Below are 15,829 nucleotides of genomic sequence, written 5' to 3'. Positions count from 1 at the left end.
CTGGAAAGGAGTCACAGCTCTGGGCAAGGCAGGGCTGAGGGAATAAGGCGGGGAGAGCCCAGGTGTCGCCACCCAGCCAGCAGGGCCTTGTGCAGCCAGGAGCTCACTCGCCCGGGAGTGCCCGGCAGAGGCCCACGGTGAGGCAGGTCAGAGGTCAAGTCCTGGCTCTGCCCGACTCTGCCCTGAGCAGCAGACAGACAGGGTGGTGAGGCACTTCCTCTGTGAGGCTCAGATTTTCTCCTCATAGAACAGGTAGACAAGAACCCCTGCCCACAAGATCCAGCAAACCTGTCTGTAAATGATTCAGTGTGTTTCCGCCACGCCAGGCACCCACGAGGCAGGTTTTTACAGACGAGGAAACTGGCCCTTGTACAGTGAGAGACCCAGGGTCACCTGCTGCAGGGCCCAGAGACTCAAGGCCTGTGTTCTCAGTAACCATGCAGGCTGCCCTCGGTGTTGGTCGCTGGGGTCCCTTTCCAGGGAGGAAGGCAGTGCCACCTTTGTGAGGACATGATTATATTATAAAGGGGAGCAGGGAGCGCAAGTCCGAGCTCCTCGGCCCCATGCCCAAGGCCCTCAGAGCCAGGCCTGTCCTCACACGCTCCTCCTCTCGTGCTCTGGAGCCACACTGCCAGGCCCTGCCACTTCCCAGCTGAGTGACCTCGCTCAGGTGGGCCGCCCTTTCTGTGGCTCGGCTTCCACTTGTGTCAAATGAAGACAACGGCAGCCCGCACTTCACAGGGTGGCTGTGAGGCTAGGAGGAAGTGCCTGGCAGATGTCAGCTGCTGTTGTCACTGACACCCCCTCCTGCTCCCCCACCTCCTCTGAGAAGCCCTCCTTCCCTCGAGGTTGGGCCCTGGCTCCTCCTGGTCGCTGGGCCCACTTCTCAGCCCTTGTCAACGGCTGCTGTGGTTTTCTGTTTGCCTGTTTGTCTCCAACCACACTGGGTGCTTCCTGAGAGCAGGGCTGGGCCTGACCATCCCTTCAGTAAATATGTCTGGAGCACCCAGGTTCTGCCCAGCCTGGCAAGTCCTGGAGACGCCCATGCCCAGGGCCCTGCCCTCCTCAGGCTCATACTCGACTGAAGGAGACAGGGCAGCAAACAGATAGTGGCAGTGGTGGGCCAGGCCCTGCGGTGGTCAGGGGTGAGTGTAGCCCTGCCTGGTCGCTGGGAGGCCCACCCGCTGCTGTGAGGAACCGAGGGGGCAGCCAGGGCACCCCGGCCTCTCTTAGTTCCTCCGGCCTCCCCACCCTGGCCCCATCGCCTCCTGCAGACACTGTTGCAACAGGAAATGGAACTGCTCTCTTGGCCCACATGTGAGCCAGGCCCTGCCAGGACTTTACTGACATCCACCCTGCCCCTCAGAGGAGCCAATGGGGAGAAAACAGGCTCCAGGGGGCTGGTCACTACCTGAGCCCACAGGCAGCCTGTGACTGAGGCAGAATCTGAACTCAGGCCTATTTCAACCACCGTGTCGGCCGCCCCCTGCCCCCTGCCTACCCCATCGTGAGCGGAGAACAGGCTGATCTTCCCAAAACATGCTCTGTGTGCCCAGGCAGGGGCACTGTGGGCACAGCGGCCACTACCTGTGGCCCGGGCCCTGGGCTGTGTGCCATGCACTGGCACGATGACAGCCAGCTAACAGTGACTAACCGTCATGGCCAGGAGAAGCACTTCACACGCACCGTGCTCCTCGTTTCGGGAGAGGAAACGGACACCAGAGTTGGCCCCGAGCCCACCCCGCACCCTAAAGCAGCGCCCTGGGGCAGCTACCAGAGGCAGCATGGAGCCCGGCACACAGTCGTACTCAGTCCATCGTACTCAGTCCATGGCTGGAGGCGCTTCAGAGGAAGGCAGGGCAGGGCCGAGGGAACGGAGGCTGAGCGCAGGGTGGGTGGCAGGGGCCTAACCTGCCTGGGGTCTGCGCCAGGCCGGTTTGAGGGGCTGAAGGGTGGGCCCAGGGTCCGGTCAAGCGGGCTGCAGCCCACCAAGTCCGTGCGGCTTCCTGAGCCGGGGAGGAAAGAGGCTCCCTGAGACGACCATGCCCCAGCCAGACTCAGGAGTTTGGGGCTTGGTGGGGAAGCTGGTGAGGGTGGGGGGTGGCAGCGAGTGGTGGGAGACCTGGAGGGAGGGCAAGGACTGGATGAAGCAGTGGGGGGCATGAGGCACTCAGAGCTGACGGAAGCCCTCAGCCCCGAGGCTCGGCACCTGGCCGCACTGCCTCTGCCCTGGGCAGGACTGTACCTTTCAAGTCTCCGCATGGCCTGCAGCGCCTGGCACAGCGCCCTATTTGATACTGATGGGGGGGGGGGGTGATCCAGCCTGAGGCCAAGCCCTTGCAAGGCTTCTCCTCTGCTGCACCCTCCTCTCTGGGTCCAAATGCCCCTAAGCCTGTGAACCTCTGGCTCTAGAACATTCGAATCACTCTCCCTTTGGCCTAACACAGAAACTCTGACTCACCCAGCTATTGGCCTACTGCCCCAGGGCCCACGGGAGAGGGAGCGTCAGAGAAAGGAGCCAGAGCATGAGAGCCAGCAGGAAGCAGCTTCTGAGGCACCTGGGGACTAAAGGCGGGGAGGAGGAGGGAGGAAGGGGAGAAGTTGCAGGAGTGGAGGGTCCCAGGAGGAGAAACTGCTAGAAACGAAAAACATGTTGCTCATCTCCTCGGAAGAGCTAAATCAAGGCCCCTCCCATGCTGAAAAATCAGAAAGCAAAAGAAGGAAGAGGATGCCAGAGGGGGCATGCGGCCAGAGACCTCTGAGAGAGAGCGGTTAGTGGCTTTCACAAGTTGCTTTAGCTATGAAGCACGTGTCTTCAAAGCCAGCCTTGCTCAAAGCATAAACAAAGAGGACAGAGCAGAGCAGGAGCTGCTGGCTTTTATTTCTGGAGGGTAGGAACCACAGAACCAGGCCAGAGACCAGACATCTGGCCTGACCCCCTCCCCTAAGAACAGGGACCCCCACCCCCACCCCCACCGCCAGCCAGGAGAGAAGCTGCCTTCCAACAAGAGGCAGGGCCTGAGAGGAGCTTGCCACAGCAGGGGCCCAGGTGCCACGCTGGCAGGCCTCCGCCCCAACCCTCCAAGAACAGATATTTTTACAGCACCTGACAGGGCCTTGCCTCTCAGCTGGGTGGGGTTCCCTGGGGAACCCTTCCCACAGCACTCCCTCGTGCCAAGGTCCAGACAGCATGTGTGAGAGGGTGGCATGCCCAGGCCCACATCATCCTGGGAGTAGCAAGAGCCAACCCCCACCACCACTTCCCAGCATCGCTCCCAGCTTTGCCATGTCCCAAATGGACTCAGCATCTTCCCCCACAGCCATGCAGCCTGCGTTATCCTGACCCCTGCTCTGCCCCTTCTCACCATCCCCATCAGCATTGCCTTCTGTCCAATTACTGTAATGTTCTCCACTCGGCAGTCAGTCTTCAGACTCCATCAGGCCTCAATTTGCCCATGTGTAAAACAGAATAACCCCTAGCCCGGGTCAAGGATATTTAGAAAATTCTTTGAAAGCTGCAAATGTGCATACAGAAGTGATGTTTTTAGAACAAGCCTTGCAATTTAGGGGGTGCCAGCCAAAGCCCAGGCATAAGTGTGAGGTAGGAATCTCATATATTGTATCTGGAAACTTAGGAAATCAAGAGTTCATTGTCACCTTCCAAGCGTTCCCCCTCAGGAGCTAACCTCGCCTTCCCGAGGTTGCCAGCGATTCAAGGACTCTGGAAACAACAAGAGCTCCTACTTTTTGGGCCTGTTCCGTGCGAGGCCAGGGCCAGGTGCTCTGTTCACTCACTCACTCCTAACTCTCAGGGGAATAGCAGCACCCTCATTTCACTGATGAGGAACTTGGGGCTCAAAGGACAGAAGCCACTTGCCCAAGTCACACCTGGAACAGGCCATTGCGTCGAAATGAGGACCCAAGTTTAACTATCTCCAGATCCAGTATCTTCTGGAAACAACCTCCACTCTTGGAAGGTAGAACCAACTTTCAGAAATGGCAGTTCTATGGCCTCAAGACTAAGGAGGAGGGTATGGTGGGGTGTAGTCCCCTTAGATCCTAACGGTCAAGTTACAAATAAGATGAAGTGGGAGTCCCACAGCAGCAGATAGATTTTGATGGTCTGGCTCATAAATGAACCCACGAAGGGATTCCAATGAGGAGACCCACCCTGGGAATGGAGGAGCTGGCTGCCAAAGCAGAGGAATTTTTTTAAAGGCAACGGCTTTTGAACGGATGACATTTTGTAAACCACAGAGCCTGGAGCAAATGAGGTCTTACTATGTCTTGTACCTCTAGGTCTCTGAAGTCTTTGGAAGACGAGCAAGCAGAGAGTCTGAGGTGAAGCCAGAGGAAGAAACTGGCTGACAGGTCAGGTGGTCAGTGACGAAGGCTGAGGCCTTTCCTGAGCTGCCCTGGGTCAAGGTGTGGGCTACCCGTGGGGAACCTGGTGCTTGGAGGCAGGGACGTGAAGAAGACGGCCTCTGGAGGGCTGCTGGCCAACTGGAAGCTGTTGGAGACTTCCCTGTGGGAGGGGCTGTGGCAGGACCTCCTACTCTACCTGGCTTCCAGAACTTCTTGGTCGTCTTCCAGTCTCTCTCGCCTTCCTCTGAGTCTGTCTTGACCTCCGAGTCCTCCTGGTCCATGGGCTCGCCCACCCACTGCAGGCCGTAGTCACTGAGGAAACGCTGCGGGAAGAGAAGGGGGAGAGGCCACGGGCAGTGTCAGGGAAAAGGCAGCACCGGCCCAGCCCCCAGCCTCAAGGGCTGACTGGACAAAAGGGACGGAGGGCAGATCTTGGCCACTACCCGGCTGTGTGACCTTGGGAAGCTACTTCATCTCCTAGAACCTCAAATTCCTCCTCAGTAAAATGGAGTGACACCACCTGCCCCCATAAGGAGTGTGAGGTGACTCAGTAAGGTCATTCCTGTCCAGTACTTAGCATAGTGATGTGCACAATTAAGAGCTCAACAAAGTCAGCCATTACGGCTGCAACTGTGGGGAGCCCTTTGGGTGTGGCCCCCCACTGGCTGGCTCCACTGGGGCTTGGCCTCACGCCCCCTCAGCCACAGGAAAACTTGTGAGTTGCCTACACTTCCTGTTGCCACTTCCTTATCTCTCTTTCCTCCACCCGCTCTGCCCTGGCCTCCATCTCCACAACGCACTGAACCTGCTCCTGGTGCAGCCACCAGACCACCGGCATGTTGCCAAAGCCATGGGCACGCTTCTGACTCGGCACTTTCCACACAGGCTCTTCCTTTTTCATTTCCTTTGAACGTTAGAGGGGTTCGGGGTTCAGCCTTCTTCTTTTCTCTATCTACACTCTCTCCCCTATTGTACCCAAATTTCTATCTATGAGGTCTCACCCTCACTTCCAGGCTCAGACGTCCAACAGGCAGTTCAAAAGTAACTCGTCCCAAGCAGTCATGACTCCCTGTCCCCAGCAGCTTTTCCTGTCTCAGTAAATGGCACCCCCAGCCACCTAGAATCATCCATGACCCTTTCCTCTCTATGACCCACAACCTCTGACCATCCACTAGGCCTGTGAGTGCCACCTCCAAAGCAGACTTCATTCCGTCCCCTCCGCTACCATCCTAGTTCAAGCCACTATCATCTCTCCCCTGGACAATTAAAACAGCTGCTTCTACCTGCTGCCCCTTTTCATTCTTTTTTTTTTTAACTTTTAATTTTGAAATCATTTCAAACGTATAGGACAGTTGCAAAAATAATACAAAACCCATACAAAGAATTTCCAACATACACCCCCAACCAAATACCCAGACCTAGATCCACCATCTTTTAACATTTTGCCACATTTGCTGTACCATTCTTACTGTCTATCTTTCTATCCACCCATCCATCCATCCATCATCTATTTTCTAAACACTTGTAAGGAGCTCGAATATATCTAGTTCCTTGAACACTTAATACTTCCATGTAGATTTTCTAAGAACAAGGATATTCACTTATGTAACCACCTTTGGTAGTTATCAAGTTGAAGAAATTTAACATGAATATAAAGCATATAGTCTATATCCCAATATTTTCCTATATTCCAATAACATCCTTTTGGGCATTTTCTCCTCCAGTATTAGATCCAGTCTAGAATCATGTATTGCATTTAATTATCATTGTCTCCTTAGACACTGTTTTTTAAATTGTGGAGATATATATATATACAACATAAACTTTCTCATTTCAACCACTCCCAAGCATACCATTGAACGGGATTAGTCATATTTATGTTGTTCTACCCTTATTACCATCGGTTACCAGAACCTTCCCATCCCCCCAAACAGAAACCCTACACCCATTGTTCATTAACTCCCCTCCCCACACCTCACCCCTGGGAAACCTGTACTCGATTTTCTCTCTCTGAGTTTGCATACTCTGGCTATTTCAAATAAGTGCAGTCGTACAGTATCTGTCCCTTTGTGTCTTACTTATTTCACTCAACATGATGTGGCATGTATCAAACTCCATTCCTTTTTAAGGCTGAGTCATATTCTATTGTATGTATATCCCTCATTTTGTTTATCTATTCAACTGCTGTTGGGCATTTGGGTTGCTTCCACCTTTTGGCTATTGTGAATAATGCTGTTATGAACACTGGTGTACAAATATCTGTTCACATTCCTGCTTTAAATTCTGGGTATATACCTAGAAGTGGGACTGCCAGGTCATTTGGTAATCCCATGTGTAACTTTTTGAGGAACCAACAAGCTGTTTTGCACAGCAGCTGTACAGTTTTACACTCCCATCAACCTTGTACTTAAGTTCCTATTTCTCCACATCCTCATCAGCACTTGTTATTTTCATTTTTTAAATAATAGCCATTCTGCTGGGATGTTGAACTGGTATCTTATTGTGGGTCTGATTTGCATTTCCCTAATGGCTAATGATGTTGCACATCTTTTCATGTGTTTATTGGCCATTGGTATATCTTCTTTGAAGAAATGCTTTTTCAAGTCCTTCGCCCATTTATTAACTGGGTTGTTTGTCCTTTTTGTTACTGAGTTGTAGGAATTCTTTATACATTCTGGATATTAAACCTTTATCAGATTTATGGTTTCCAAATATTTTCTCCCATTCTGTAGGTCATCTGTTCATTTTCCTGATAATGTGCTTTGATGCACAAAAGTTTTTAATTTTAATGAAATTCCATTTATCTATTTTTTCTTTTGTTGCTCATGCTTCCAGTATAAAGTCTAAGAATCCATTGCCTAATACCAGGTCCTGAAGATACTTCTCTCTGTTTTCTTCTAAGAGTTGTATACTTTTAGCTCTTATATTTAGGTCATTGATCCACTTTGAATTAATTTTTGTATATGGTGTGAGATAGGGGTCCACCTTCCTTCTTTTGCATGCAGATTTCCAGTTGTCCCAGCACAAAGGACCATTTTTAAAAAATCTTTGTCTGGTATAGCCCATGTCTTTCCTCCTCACTAATGGTTTCTTATGCTTTAATATTCTCTTTTGCATAGGCCATCACTTCCTATTGCATTTTCTGCCATCCTGATCAGGGCAGGACATCCTTCCACTCTGGAACCCTTATAACCCTTACAACCTCCACATAGCAGGGTAATCTTTTCTATGATTTCCCATCCTCTCAGAACAGAATCCAATCCCTCACAGTGTACGAGTCCTGCATAAACTGGCCCGGCGGCCTCTTCAGCCTCTTATCTTCTCCTTCTCTCCCTCGTCACCACAACCAGTGACTGCAAGCCAAGTGTATGTGGCAGAAGGTGGGGCCCTTTATCCCTTTGGTCTCCCAGGTGCCCCTCCTCAGCCTCCAGTTCTCAATTCCAGCATCACCTCTGCAGAGAGGCCTTGTCCCCCAGTTAGTCTCTGTTGTGTCACCCGTTCAATTATTTCATAGCACTCTCTGTAACTATGCATTTTTCTGAGTATTTATTTATGTCTGTCTCCCCATTCAGACAGTAAGCTCCATGAGGACAGGGGCCATGTCTGTACTGTTCACACTGTACCCCAGTACTTGACGGGGTGCCTGACACACAGCTGATACTTTGAATGAGCTTGCTAAATTAATGAAGCAATAGATGTGTGAATGTATGAATGTGTGAACCAGCCATGCTCCCCTGAGGCTCTGAGGTGTGGCCCTCCCCTCCTGCCACAGCTTCTCAGAGAGGCCCTATGGGCTCCCAGAGGCTCCTGGCAGGCAGCTTTTGAGCAGCTATGTTTACTCACGGCCCCAGGTATGAACAGACCCAGAGAGGGAAGGGCCCTCAGCTAAGCTGAGGCTTGGGGGTTTGCTTCTGTGGCCTTACATGAGGTTGGGGCTTTAGAAAGCTCCTGCTTGGAGAGGGAGAGCGGTCAGACCCCAGAAAGAACTTCAAGCAGGGCCAAGAGAGGGTGAGGAGTACTGAGGAAGCACGCTGGGGCCCTTTCTTGTGCCTAGTGCCCCTCCTTACTGACCCCTACCCATGCTCCAGCCCCTAGCACAGATCCTTCCCTCCTTCCTGATTCCCTTGACCCCAACCTGGCACTCAGCCCTGGATTCCTTTCCATGCCCGTCTCTCCCGTCACACTCAGAGGTGGAGGCTGGGTCTGAATAATGTCCTGGCCTACACCTGGACATTGGTTAATGCTGTTTGAGGAGTGAGGGAATAAAAGCAAAGTGTGCCCAGTGTAGCCAAATCACTGGGTGAGTGAGATGCCCCCTTCAAAGGCAGTGGATGGTCTTGACCAATTCAGTAAACAGGTTTCGCCAGACACTGTGCTAGGTACTGGGGGTGCAGCAAAGATCATGAAGGAAGTGGTCCCTCCCTTGTAGACTTCATGGTCTGGTTGAGGGAAAAAGAAAAGAGGTGCTAAGAAAGTACATAACAGAGTGCCTAGCTTGGACAGAGGTCAGGAAGGGTCCCTGAGGAAATGATCTTGATCTCACACTGAGGATGAGAGAAAAATGATCAGGCAAAGGCAGGAAAGAACATCTCAGGCTGAAGGAACTGCATGCAGCAAGGTCCTGAAGGGGGAAGAGCTTGATGTGGCAAAGAACCACAGGCAGGGTCCCATGGCTGGCAGGTAGAGGGTGACAGGGAGAAGGGTTTGAGATGAGACTGAGGAGGTAGGCAGGGGCTAGCCCACAGAGGCCATGGGAAAGGCTTTGGATTTTAACCCAGGGGCACTGGGGAGCCACTGAGGGCTATTTAAGCAGAGAAGTAGCATGTTTGAAATTTGGTTCAGGCCCAAAAGGAGGAGTATGCCTTGGCAGCAGACACCTTCCTGGCTCTTGAAACTCCGGCTTAATCCTCAGGGAAACATAGGGGAGGGACCCTGGTTGTGGGGTCTGACCCAGTTTCTGAGGTGCAGATAGCCCAGACTGGGGGACTGCTGGCTGGCGGCCAGCTTCAACCTGGTCCTCCTCTCTCACCTCCATCTCTCCGACCTGCCGCTGCAGCTGCATGCACATCGTCTCCAGCTCCTCTTGCCGCTGCAGGGTCACCTCACCTTCAGGGAAAGACAGGGGTAGGGGTTCGGCTGACCCAGCACAGAGGCTGCCAGGCCACCTCTGGCTTTGGGCCAGAGCCTGCTCTGAGGGTCACCTGGAGAAGCTGCCCTTCAACACTTCCCCATTCCTCTGAGAATGCTAGGGACCCCCCGAGAACTGCCGCCGGGCCCCGTCTCTCTGGCTTCTCCACCTGATTTCGTGAGGGGATGCCTTGCATGATTCTCAGGAGGCGGCACAACCCTTGGACTGCAAGGTCGCATGGATAGAGCTGTTTCCTCTGCACTTTAGAGGTGCACCCTGTGCTCAGGGTCGGGCTCTCTCTGCACTCGGGGACTCAGGCCTACCCAGGAGGGTGGCAAGTAACTCTAGCACTGTCCTGGATGTGTCCCTGCCCCCCTCTGGGCTCAGCTGTTCAGGCCCCACCACAGGAGCCAGCTTGATGTTTTCGGAGTCATGATGCCCGGAAGTCACTGAGCTCCCATGAGCTGCAGGCCCAGGGGAGGTGCCTTACCCAGACGGTACCATCCGAGAGAACCTCTTACCCTGGTGTTGCTGGAGGCTCTGCACCAAGTCCTCCAGGGCCAATATCTTCTGATCCTGCAGCAGCAAGACACAGTGTCAGTGCGAGGCCTGGTAGTTCCCAGAGCCTAGGGGAGTAGGTGGGGATGGGGTCTGAGCCCCTTCCAGACAGGAAGATCCAGAAGTTTTGCCTACATGGGCTTCAAGGGAGCTTGGAGTCCCTGTCCCCAACACCCTTGAGCACAGCCACTGCTCCTGCATCTCAGATAACCCCTGTGGTTCCTACTAAAGTGGGGGAAAGGGGTAATACACACCTGAGGTGACCCAACCAGCATCTGGGAATACAGCACTCAGTGGCCCATTGCTGCATCCAGTCCAAGATCCACCGGACCCTCCTCAGCTGTGGGGAAGGCCCCTAACCTCTACTCAGGATTACAGGGACCCAGAACTGGCCCTCAGACTCGGCAGTTCAGTGGGGAAGTGGTCTTAGAACCCATCCACTCTGGCCCAAACACTGACCTCTCTGGCTGCCCCAACCTGGGCCCCTGCACGCTGCAGACTGGACCTTGGTCCTCTCCTGCCTGGGATCCCACCTTGGACAGCATCTCAGCAGTTTGGCTCTTCACCTGCTGCTCTAGATCCTGCAACTTCCTCGTCATGGAGACCATCAGGTCTGAGTCATGGGATGCAAGGCCTGTCAACCAGATAAATTCTTTGCAGCCCAGGCCCAGAGCAGAAGCTGAGGTATGGGGCCCCAAAGGAAGGAGAGAGGGATCCCCAGGGGCAGAAATAAAAGTAATAACATGTACAACAATGTTCATAGCATTATTCACAATTGCCAAAAAAATGGAAACAACTCAAGGGTCCATCAACCTAATGAACAAACAAATGTGGTATATATATACAATGGAATGTTATCCAACAGGAAGAAGGAATTAAGTCCAGAAGCAAGTAACAACATGGATAAACCTTAAGGACATTATGTTGACTGAAATAAGTCAGATACAAAAGGACAAGTATTATATGCTCTCACTAATATGAACTAATTATTATAATAAGTACTCATACAGATAAAACCTAGAATATAGGTTACCAAGAGATAGGAAATGGGGAGCAGATGCTTAATGTGTGCAGAATTTTTAACTAGGTTGAATTTAAATGTTTGGAATTGGACAGATGTGATGGTGGCACATTATGGTGAGTGTAATTAATGGCACTGAATTATGTGTGTAATTGTGGTTGAAAGGGGAAGTTTAGAGATCACGTATGTGTCACTAGAAGGAAAGCTAGACGATAAAACATGGGACTGTATAACACAGTGAACCCTATGGTGGACGAGAGTGTTATTAATGGTGCAAATATAAAACTGTTTCTCATGAACTAGAACAAATGCACATCACTATTACAAGGAATTTAATAATAGATTGGTATGTGGGAAAAAACAAACCTATTGCAAACTATGGACTATAGTTAACAGTAATATGTTAATATTCTTTCATCAATAGTAACAAATGTACCACACTAATACTATGGGTTAATAATAGAGGGGGAAAGGGGTATGGGATGTTTTCTGTGTGTGTGTTTTTTTTTGTTTTCAAGTAATGAAAATGTTCTAAAATTGATGGTGGTATTGAATGCACAACTATGTAATGATAACTGTGAGCCCCTGGTTATATACTTTGGATGGATTGCATAATACGTGAATATATCTCAATAAAACTGCAAAAAAAACACAGCAGTAAACACTTATATAACACTAAACACTACATATATCAACTCATGTAAACCTCAAAATACGCCTATGAGGGAAAATAAACTGTTATCATACCTTTAGGAAATGGAGGAACAGAGAGATTAAGCAATTTGTCAAACATCACACCACTAGTAAGCGGTGTAACATATAGGTCACTTCACCTTGACGTAGTCTTGTCAATAAGTGTGCCAGTTTGGATATATTATGTCCCCCAAGAAAACACCATGATCTTTTAATGCAGTCTCTCCGGATACTGGGATTAGGTTGTTTCCATGAGATGTGACCCACCCAACTGTGAGTGACACCTTTGGTTAGGGTGTGACCTCTGACTGTTTCCATGGAGCTGTGGCCCCGCCCACTCAGCATGGGCCTTGATTAGTTCTCTGAAGTCTTATAAAAGCTCACAAATAGAAGGACCAGAAGAACTGCAGCTGAGAGACATTTTGAAGACGGCCTTTGAAAGCTGACATTTTGGGGAACACCATTTTGAAATGCAACCCGGGAGCAAGCAGACGCCAGCCACGTGCCTTCCCAGCTAACAGAGGTTTTCCGGATGCCAATGGCCTTTCTCCATTGAAGGTACCCTGTTGTCGATGCCTTAACTTGGACACTTTATGACCTTAAAACTGTCACTTTTTAACCAAATAAACCCCCTTTATAAAAGCCAATCCATTTCTGGTGTTTTGCAAAACGGCAGCATTAGCAAACCAGAACAGATTTTGGTACCAGAGAAGTGGGGTGTTGCTGAGTTTGCAAATACCAAACATGTTGGAACAGCTTTTTTAATGGATAAAGGGAAGATTCTGGAAGAATTGTGAGGAGCTTGACAGAAAAGGCCTAGAATGCTTTCAAGAGACTCTTGGTACAAATACGGACTCTAAAGATACTTCTGATGAGGCCTTGAGCAGAAATGATGAACGTGTCATTGCCAACTGGAAGAACGGTGATCCTTGTTTTAAAGTGGCAGAGAATTTGGAAAAATTGTGCCTTGTGTCACATGGAAGGCAGAATTTGAAATGACGAGCTGGGATACTTAGTTGGAGATCTGCAGACTACGTGTAGAGAATATAGCCTGGCTTCTACTTGCAGTTTATAGTAAAATGCGACAGGACAGAGATAAGCTGAGAAATGAACTCTTGGGTGCAAAGAAACCAGAAACTGATAGTTTGGACGATTCCAGGCTTCCAGAGAGTGAGACCCCAGAGGCTACAGCCCCACGTAAGGATTTAACCAAACATGGAAACTGGTGGCCATTTCAGTACAAGCCAGGATTAGAGATGGAGTTATCCAGAAAGGATTTGTGGAAAGTCCTATTGTCTGATGGTTTTGACCCCTGTAAACTACATGCCAAGCCTACAGAAATTTTGTGACATCTGTATAGACAAAGCCACTGCCGGTCTGGACTAGAGGGAATGGAAAAGGGACAAATTGAAGGAAAAATTTCTTCAAAGACAGAGCCATGGAGGTTGAGGTCTGGAGTCAAGAAATCTCGGGCTGAGAGAGCGGAGGAGCCCATGCACGTGGAAAGGATAAGTTTGCCCCGGAGACTGAGAGCGGGCCTTCCGCCTTGCTGCTCAGGATGCGTGCTCCCACCCCAGGTCCAGAGAGGGTGGAGCGCATTCCCCAGGGATTGGGGAGAGCCTGGCCGCCACCCCACTGTTTGGAGAAGGGAGAGCCTTTGCCCTGGAGAGGCCGAGTCCGGGTGGTACCCTGATGTTTGAGGAGGGTGGGGCTGAGAAGGTGGTCTCCCCAAAGGGATATGTTGGAGCACTACCCTAGCCTTTGGAGAGAAAAGAGCTGCCACAAAGGCCCTTAGAAAGGGTTGGACTCCGGCTCTCTCAAGCCCCAAGGATAAAACATCATTCTCTAAATGACTACCAGACTGAAATCTGATGAAGTTTGTCCTGAGGGTTTTAGGAACTGTTTTGGTCCTGTTAACCCTGTTTTCCTTTCAGTTTCTCCTTATGGCAACAGAAATATTTATCCTATGACTGTCCCTCCTTTGTATATTGGCAGTACATAACTTGTTCTAAGTTTCACAGGTCCACAGCCAGAGGGGAATTATGCCTTAGGATAGACCATGCCTGTAACTGATTTTGATGGGATCTTGTACTTACCTACTGTTACTGAAATGATTTAAGTTTCTATGATATTGTGATAGGATGAATGTATTTTGTATATGGAAAGATCATGTTTTTCTGGGGTACAGGGGGTGGAATGTACCAGTTTGGATATATTATGTTCCCCAAGAAAACACCATGATCTTTTAATCCAGTCTCCCGGGATACTGGGATTAGGTTGTTTCCATGGAGATGTGACCCACCCAACTGTGAGTGACACTTTTGGTTAGGGTGTGACTTCTGATTGAATATTTCCATGGAGGTGTTGCCCCACCCACTCAACATGGGCCTTGATTAGTTCACTGGAGTCTTATAAAAGCTCACAAATAGAAGGACCAGAAGAACTGCAGATGTGAGACATTTTGAAGATGGCCATTGAAAGCTGACATTTTGGGGAACACCATTTTGAAATGCAACCTGGGAGAAAGTAGACGCCAGCCATGTGCCTTCCCAGCTAAGAGAGGTTTTCTGGATGCCAATGGCCTTTCTCCAATGAAGGTATCCTACTCTTGATGCCTTACCTTGGACACTTGATGGCCTTAAAACTGTCACTTTTTAACCAAATAAACCCCCTTTATAAAAGCCAGTCCATTTCTGGTGTTTTGCAAAACGGCAGCATTAGCAAACCAGAACAACAAGTTTATCCTCAAGCTAGTCAAGCCTCTAAATCTAACCTCCCTTTACATGAAATAGAGGGGATAGAGGAACAAGTTAAACAATGCCGTGGGCAAACAATCAGACAAACCCATAATGTGAGACACTGTGCAAGACAACCAGCCTGGACTCTTCAGAAAGACCATGTCAGTTTTTAAAAAGGCAAGGACACTGTTCTGAATTAAAAGGAATCATGGAGATATAACAGGTCCAGTGCAGGACCACAGTTAGATCTTCAATCAGGATAAAAAACAGCTTTAAGAGGTATTTGGGGACATTGGGGAAATCTGAATGTAGAATAGATATTGGAGAGTGTGCTGGTTTGAAGCTGTTATGCGTCCCAGAAAAGATTATGTTCTTTTAATCCATTCCCACGGGTACAGAGCTATTGTGGGTGGGACCTTTTGATTAGGTTGTTCAATTGAGATGTGACCCCACCCATTCAAGGTGGGTCTTAATCCTTTACTGGAGTCCTTTATGAGAGGATAAAAGGCAAAAACACTGAGAGAGATTGGAGAGAGAAAAACATCCTGGAGATGCTAAGAGAAGACACACAGATGCTCAGAGATGAGGCCACTGGAACCAGAAGCTGAGAGCAACAAGACCCAGGAGCGAAGGACCAACAGACACCAGCCGCGTGCCTTCTCATATGACAGAGGAACCCCGGATGCCAGCAGCCTTTGCTGAAAAGGTACCTTCCTCTCGATGCCTTAATCTGGAGATTTTCACAGGCTTAGAACTGTAAACTTATAAGCTAACAAATCCCCATTGTTAAAAGCCAGTCCATTTCTGGTATACTGTACTTTGGCAGCTTTAGCAACCAAAACAGAATTATTTGTATTCTAGGCATGATAATGATATTATGGTTATGCATTTCCTTATTCTTAGGAGATGTACATTGAAGTATTTAGAGGTGAAATATCATGATATTTGTGATTTACTTCTAAGTGGTTCATCAAAAATTTACATTTTAAATTTACATACGTATTGTGGAGAGAGAAGGCAAATGTGGCAAAATGTTACCAGTTGTTGAATCTAGATGGAGGACATATGGGTGTTCATTACATGATTATCTGAACTTTTCTGTATGCTGGAAATTTTTCAAAATAAAAAGTCTGGGAAAAGAGAAAAAGAGAGATACAAGAAGCAGGCCCTCCTCCCTGGTCACCATCCTTCCTACCTGGGAAGCAGGAACTGCAGCCACCTTCATGCAACCATGAGGGGCTAACATGCTGAGGTGGGCTCAGTGGGAAAATGAAGAAACCTCAACTCCTAGAGATGTCTTTGAATCACTGAATTAACAACTCTGGA

The 15,829-nt window shown here is 49.6% G+C and overlaps 1 protein-coding gene across 13 annotated transcripts in view; it reads right to left on the bottom strand.

The window, feature by feature from the left end:
- Positions 1 to 15,829, bottom strand: part of UBXN11 (UBX domain protein 11) — a 34,764-nt gene that overhangs the window by 5,753 nt on the left and 13,182 nt on the right. For 7 of the 13 annotated variants that reach the window (XR_005215459.1, XM_037828072.1, XM_037828075.1 and 4 more), the window contains 4 exons: positions 10,585 to 10,685; positions 10,015 to 10,069; positions 9,395 to 9,471; positions 4,562 to 4,688 (listed from right to left, as the gene is read on the bottom strand). Coding sequence is in view for 12 of the 13 variants with exons in the window: in XM_037828072.1 (XP_037684000.1) it covers positions 4,562 to 4,688; positions 9,395 to 9,471; positions 10,015 to 10,069; positions 10,585 to 10,685 (360 nt within the window). In the remaining variant the exon portion in view is untranslated. Of the gene's footprint in view, positions 1 to 4,561; positions 4,689 to 9,394; positions 9,472 to 10,014; positions 10,070 to 10,510; positions 10,686 to 15,829 lie in introns of all 13 variants that reach the window. The other 6 variants (XM_037828080.1, XM_037828082.1, XM_037828084.1 and 3 more) reach the window with 3 other exon arrangements.

Source organism: Choloepus didactylus, chromosome 2, assembly GCF_015220235.1.
Source record: "Choloepus didactylus isolate mChoDid1 chromosome 2, mChoDid1.pri, whole genome shotgun sequence".
Classification (NCBI taxonomy): domain Eukaryota; kingdom Metazoa; phylum Chordata; class Mammalia; order Pilosa; family Megalonychidae; genus Choloepus; species Choloepus didactylus.
The sequence above is the reverse complement of the archived record's forward strand: the minus strand, read 5'-3'. Positions and strand labels throughout refer to the sequence as shown.